The sequence below is a fragment of the Bison bison genome, unplaced genomic scaffold (genome assembly GCF_000754665.1).
Source record: "Bison bison bison isolate TAMUID 2011002044 unplaced genomic scaffold, Bison_UMD1.0 scf7180017864471, whole genome shotgun sequence".
Lineage (NCBI taxonomy): Eukaryota > Metazoa > Chordata > Mammalia > Artiodactyla > Bovidae > Bison > Bison bison.
The window spans coordinates 27451803-27459129 of record NW_011495032.1 but is presented as its reverse complement, the minus strand read 5'-3'; the positions used below and the strand labels follow the sequence as shown (position 1 = coordinate 27459129).

At 38.6% G+C, this 7327-nt stretch overlaps 1 protein-coding gene across 2 annotated transcripts in view; it reads right to left on the bottom strand.

The window, feature by feature from the left end:
• PARD3B (par-3 family cell polarity regulator beta) overlaps positions 1 to 7327 on the bottom strand; it is a 1088076-nt gene that overhangs the window by 693513 nt on the left and 387236 nt on the right. For both annotated transcript variants that reach the window (XM_010861024.1, XM_010861023.1), the window contains exon 3: positions 4908 to 5079. In XM_010861024.1, coding sequence (XP_010859326.1) covers positions 4908 to 5079 — 172 coding nt within the window. The remainder of the gene's footprint in view (positions 1 to 4907; positions 5080 to 7327) is intronic.

Here is a 7327-nt window from a genome sequence, read left to right as displayed (position 1 = left end):
TAGACAAGGCTGTGGTCCTAGTATGATTAGATTGACTAGTTTTCTGTGAGTATGGTTTCAGTGTGTTTGCCCTCTGATGCGCTCTTGCAACACCTACCGTCTTACTTGGGTTTCTCTTACCTTGGACGTGGGATATCTCTTCACGGCTGCTCCAGCAAAGCGCAGCCATTGCTCCTTGTCTTGGACAAGGGGTATCTCCTCACCACCGCCCCTCCTGACCTTCAATGTGGGATAGCTCTATTAGAAGACCAGCTTTTCACAAAAGTTGCTTTAAAAGGTGCTAACAATTCTTTTGAGTGAAGGTAGGTTTCTTTGCTGTAAGACTTCTAAATAGTATTAGAATTCTCTATTGCCTACTCAACAGCCCTCTGCATCCTTTTCTGCCCTGTTAGCATAACCAATCATATGTGTTCAAAGAGTGAATGTGAATACATTAGAATAGCATCCAGAACTTAAGTGCCCAATAAATGTTATTAACTAGAATCAAATGTCTGCTGAAATTCCAAAATGTGTTAAGTACCGTAGGGTTCTGCATATAAGACTTGGAAAATTCCTAAACTAGATGATTCGAAAGTCTAGAAGACCCTGTGGATATGATTCTTTGCTATTCTATCTGGTGTTTGTTTGACATTCCCTTTTATTAACTAGACTCTCAGGTTAGCAATCTCTAGTCTACACAGTACAATGCACTGGTCAACTTCAGAAACATTAAAGTCTTGAAGTGCTAGAAAGATTTGCTGGGTAGGGCTGAGTCAGGACTTATTCATTTAGCATTACATTAGAAAATCCATTAGAAAATAAATAGTAGGAAATAATTTAGATGAATGAAGTTGGAATTATGTGGTTGCCCACTTGATTTAACATTTGTCTTACAAACTAAAAATTTTAATATGTACCCCATTAGCTTACATAGGATGCAAGACTATGAATTCCTTTCGGTCAGTAGAAAGTTTATTCATCTTTGTATCCCTTGTTGAAGAATTAACAAATAGATTTATGGCAAACTTACCATACTGTCTTGAAGATTTGGATGAGGTTTCACAAACAAGGTCATATTTGAAACTGAGTTTTAAAGTGCATACAATTTCACCAAGTTAAAAAGAAGGAAAAGAGTGAGAGCCAGGGAAGGAAATTCTAACTACAAAACAGAAGTTTGAAAGAAAGTAGCAAGCCACGTGTGGAGTTTCCCAAGCTGACTCAATGGTAAAGAATCCACCTGCCAAAGTAGGAAACACAGGGGACATGGATTTGATCCCTGGGTTGGGAAGAACCCTGGAGGAGGAAATGGCAACCCACTCCAGTATTCTTGCTTAGGAAATCCCATGGACAGAGGAGCCTGGTGGGCTACAGTCCACGAGGTTGCAAACGAGTCAGACATGACAGTGATTAAAAACAACAAGAAGTGGCTTCTGGAAGCTGTAGGTCAAACTGACTGTGGAAGAGTGGCCAGTAATAAAAGTGGGCAGAAAATGAGGGGCTGGATCTGTATGAGTTCCTGAAAACGAATTTTCTGCATGTTCTGTGTATAAGTTATTTTATCTTGGGAGATAAAGAAAAAAAAAGGTAGGGCCAAGCACTGTCTGCATGTATGTGAGGAAGGTTGTGAATCTTTAGTAGGACACTGTTGATGATGAACTTGTATTGGAAAAAGAGATATAAAAATTATACTGAATGTTGAGTACATTTTTATTTCAATATCAGTAAAACCTACACTACTGGTGATTAACAATCACCAATAAGAGAAAACTGTATTGATTCCCAAAATCGGTTAAACTGTGTCTCTTTAAGTAAGAATAAGCATGTGAACCAATCATGGTTAAATTCCTCATTGTCAAGAATGGATCTCAAGAGTGAGAAAACTAGGGAGAATCAGCCCCACGTCTGTTGTACCAGCCTGGGCCAAAGAGTCCCATGAGAAGTAGAACCAGTTCCAGTAGCCTCTGAGAGGTGAGTAGGAAGCAGAGAGGATGGGCTGGGGTTTGGCATTTTATTTGCCTTCTGTGATGATGAATACTTAGAATGCACTTGCTACTTCTCCTCCAACTACAGCCCTCCCTCCCTGCCCAATTCATCTTCTAAACAAGGTCTCAGGGTGGGCCTGGCAGTACAGCCAGGCCACCTCTCAGAAGAGCTACTCATGGACCCTGTATCTGCTCCCAAGTAGAGCCCCCATCTCTCTGTGCCCAAGCCATAACCACACCCCGCCCTGAGGACAGTGAAGGGAAAACAGAATGGGCAGATACCAAAGCTGGTGGCTTTGCTTCTGTCTTTTATTTTTCTATCTGAGAAACACATGATCTTTTTTTTTTTCTTTGCTTTTAAAATTCTAGAAATGTAAAGTGCAGAGTCCGAGAGAACCATTAGAGTAGACAGGGGATGATTTCTTCGTCATTCATCCCTGCCCAGATTTCTCCATCTAATTCCAAGGGACCATCTGTATCAGCTCGCTAACGAGTTTGGACGCGGTCCTCCTCACAGTGGGGAAGCTGCTGGAAGTTGTTTAAGCAGAGGAGTTATCTAATCAGATTTGTGACTTAGGAAGGCCACTCTGGAGAGGCAGGGATTGGGGAAAGCAGGTGTGGTACAGAAAGAGGTCAGTTTGAGGCCTCTGCAGTATCATGAGCCTAGTGCAGATCAATGTGAAAGCTCTGGCCTGCTTCAATGCTCCTGGACATGAAGGCTAAAGACAGTGTGGATGATAAGATGAAAAAGGAGAAACAGCAGCGATCTCCACCGTTTCAGACTAAATGGCTGGAAGGCAACACTGACCACCCAATAGTGAAGGCTGGCCAATTTCACCATTTCATCTATGACACTCAGTGAAACGGGATTTGACGCCAAGGGGTAAAGCATTTTCAGGATTTGGCATATATTCACAAAATGACTCTAAGGAAGATTATATCAATATATTCTTTTACAAATAGCATATGAAAGACAGCACAGCACAGTTATTCCTGACCTGGAACCAGCAAGGGTTCAAATGCTAAGTTCTCCACCTAACAGCTATGTGACTTGGAGGAGTTACGTAACTGCTCAATGCCTGTTTCCTCATCTCTTAAATAAGGGAGATGGTAGAACCCAACTGAGTATCGTGAGGCTCAAATAAGTTGTCAGGAGTACAGGGTTTAGAATACTTGGTGCACTGCCTTGAGGTCTGTGCCTAGAATATAATTACCACTGAATATATATTATTCTCTGTCTGATCCAAAATGAGTATTGAAGAAGCAGAAAGTCCACTTTCAAAGATATGGAATTTCAACTTGCTTTTCTTTCTCCATTGAACATTGAATTGCTCAGATGGTTCAATAAAAGAAGCTAAAAAAGCTAAAGAAAAATAACCTTTTTTTTTTTTTTTTTAACCTGAGAAAGCTCATAAGAGAAAGGTGAAAAAACAAATTCTCAGGCACAGGCAGTACTCTGAGGCTGAGACTTTTGAAGACCCCAGAGCTTGCTTATAAATAGTATATTAAAACAAGCAAGAGCAATTTTCTCCTTTCGTCTTCCCTTATTGCCTAATTTTCCTCCCATACTATTTGCATAATGGATAAAAAGGCATCCATTATGCAAATGAATGATAGGGCTGTGAGGTTGCTTGTTGCCACAAACCTCGCTCCAGATGAAAAGAAGCTGCCACTAAGCCCTTCAATGTCTGCGGTCCAGCAGAAACTGCTCTGCTAGGTTGATTTCCAAAAGATAGAGGAAAATTATGAAGATGACAGGTCATTCATTTCCACTTGGTTTATTTTAAAAGGGGTACTATAGATGCTTTCCAGAAAATCAGTACAAAATATATAGATACTCGGTATCCTGGCATGTAAAATAAACTTTACAATCTATTTTGTTTCAAATGGCAAAAATTGTACTATGCACAGTCTTTACAATTTTAAGCATATGTTTTGCAAAAAAACAACCTCTGTTCTAGCTTGAAAATTAACCTATAACCGGTGCTTAAGAGTGTTCTCAAAATGTATGCATACATTCAATATGAATAAAAAGTGGTTTTAAGTAACATAATATTAGTGGATTTTCAAAACTTTATGCTTTAAACTGACCTAAAATATCTTTAAGAGATATTACCAAAATTGACATTATTTATCTTGGAGTCAGAAATTCACTAAAATTTTAGAAGAATGTTTATTTTCTCTTTCTTCCAACACCTTCAAAACAAATGTAACAAATGAGCATTCTGAACAGAATCACTTGCCTGGAATAAATCAGTAGGACAGAAATTAAAAAACTAACTTCAAAATGTTTCTCCCCAAATCTTGAGATACACAGTTGGTGGAGAAGAAAGTGGCTAAAACAGAAAGTGATCTTTTATTCTAGCCTGGAATCCTTGATAACGCTTAGTTTTTTTCCAAGTGACTTTTTTTCAGGGACTTTTAAAAACATTTAAATGGTCCTCACATACTATGGGCTTCCCTGTTGGCTCAGACGGTAAAGAATCTGCCTGAAATGCAGGAGACCTTGGTTTGATCACTGGGTTGGAAGGAACCCCTGGAGGAGGGCATGGCAACCCACTCCAGTATTCATGCCTAGAGAATCCCTTGGACAGAGGAGCCTGGGGGGCTACAGTCCATGGGGTCCCAAGGAGTCGGACGCGACTGAGCAACTGAGGACACAGAGCACACACACGCTACAGATGAAGCTCCGCATGTAGTCTAACTCCTGCCCTGTCAGGTCAAGGATACGCAATTCAGGTTCACCCGTGATTCAAGAAGGAAGTGCATCCATTGCCTGAGCATCAGCAGCTGCAAACATCTATGTGAAAAATAATTTACAGAAAGACAGTCCAGGTTTAAAGGCAAATATTAACAGGGTCAGTCATAAAGTGGAAGCAACTCATAGACAGCAAGATGATGTATTTCAACCAGATGAAAAGCAGACAACTTAAAAAACACACCTACCTAATTTCAGAGCAGAAGGGGTTACTTCAATTTCCCCACCGACTGGTTTAAATGCAGCCAGTTGGGCAGCCACTTCCGTCTCAAAAGCATCTGGGCTCTGCCGGCCTGCCGGGTTTCCACTGGGGCTCTCAATCTTGTGGAGTGGTTCTTGTTCGTCAAACACAGCAATCAGCTACAAACAAATCCAGTAACACTAATTACTTTGTAGGACACGCATACCACATGGACACTATCTAGCTGGTTGTGATCTTTATTTGCTTTTTTTTTCTAATAAAGGACCTCTTAAAACTGAAAACTTTAATGTTACTGTATCACAACTCTTAATTCAATATTATGTCTGAAGGGGTCACAGTCAGGAAATAATTAACAGTTTGCTTGTATATTCCTGGAATAGAGATCCACTTTTGGCTAACCTTCTGGAAGGAATGAAATGGCCCACTCCTCCCCTCACTTTCCTTTCTAATGTGCCTAACAGGACATCAGCATCTCTTTCTTTTAAGAGTATTGTCAAACATGAAAGCTGAATATGCAGAATGTGAACAACAGACTTACATGGTAGGAGAGAACATTCCAGTGTCAAAGAGCTAAAGACATGATAAAACTGCTAATTGTCCTTTTAGATACAACCATAATAAGCAGAGTCATACATACACATGTATATTTATATGCAATCTGTGCTTATCTTGTACACGTAGTTTTCCCATTTGGATTCATGCCTGTAATTTTGGTCTTTTCCTTCATGACTAACTCCGTGTTGACTGGCTTAAGTCCAATGAAACTAAAAGTCAGGACTTTATTTATTCCAATCTTCATCTCAAATTTATTTCATAGAAGAACTAGGTGTCTCATCATTATTATAAAACATTTAATTGTCAGTCTTCAAGTCATTTGTTTTAAAATACAGGCAACATTCAATAACCAAGTAATTGTGCAAACATTGCCATATAAATGGCAAAGACAGCCCCAAATGAATCTACATTTTTGGCCAGCAAACAGCATCATGATAGAAACTTCCAATGTCTCTCATTGGAAAAGTGGGAAAGTCCAAAGCTGATGTGGAAAAGTCCAAATGCGAGTGCAGTAAGTGGCTCAGCGAAGTTACTGTCAATCCAATAAAATGTAGTCTACAAAATGCAAATCTAGAAAACTGCTAGTAAATCCTTAGATATTTTCATTCATTAAATAAAACAAACCTACTTATCATTCAAACATTTTTCAGGTAAGGCATTCAAAGCCCCATTCATAAGGGAACCTTGTTGGCAATAGTATTAATAACACCAGTGCAGGGTTAACCAAATCAAAACATCATAAATTCAAGTTCAGCCTTTCAAAAGAAATGAATACAATTAGGGATATGCAAATTGGCTATTCAAAAATAATTTTCATAATTGACTACTCATTTCCAGTATGGAGACTTCTTTAATTGGAAAACCCAACAATCCTCTCACCACAGGAAAAAAATGCTACTCCCAAGGCATTATTTTTAATTCTTGAAATTGAAGACATACATTTTCTATTTTTAATTGGTAGCACTGATGAACCGATTTGAGATAAGACTTAAATGGATTAATAATGAAAGATTATTCTAGTATAAAAATAATCAGGAGAACTATATCTTTCTAATCATCTGTCCAAAATGAAGAGTTTAACACTTTAAATCCTGAAAAGAAAAATAAAACCAACTTTTAAACTGTGATAGAAGTGCTATTTTCATCACTATGTTGGTGACATGATTTCAATTTTTGCATGCTGGTGAATTCTATCACATACTTGTAATATTCATTTTAATATATTAATCAACAAGGCAAAGTGGCTTATTTTACTAGTACTACAAACAGTTTTGCATAAGTTTTTCTTCTTGCTACATCCTTACGTCTTAGCGTATCCTATGCACCTGAAATGATGGGGAACAGAGACACAGAATATCAATCAGTAGTGTAATCCAAAAGCTTAAAATTGATAACTCATAAATAAATCATTATCTATGTCTCTTACATAATCATCTCTCCTTAAGCTTCTTCACTGTTTTCCATATTATTATTATATCTACATTAGGTCACAGCATACATAGTAACAATTCTATACCCGTTTGCCTAGTGGGACCACAGGGTAGATAATTTGTTTCCCAAAGTTACAAACAGTAATTTGTACTAGGGGCCATTCCATCGATTCAGACCACTGTAAGCATTTTCTGAAACAAAAGCTGTAAAAAGAGAGGCTGCACTGTGAAATATCTGCAGTTTGTCCAGGATGATGCTACGCCCTAAAGAATGTGTATTCTACTCTTCAGAGATATGGGCAATATGTGGCTTTCTCAAAGATGATGACAGTGAGACCTGGAGGCTCCCCAACTCTCATCAACTCTCTGATTAATTAATTGCTTAGTCTGTCTCCCAATCCCATGATTGAAAGGAGTTATC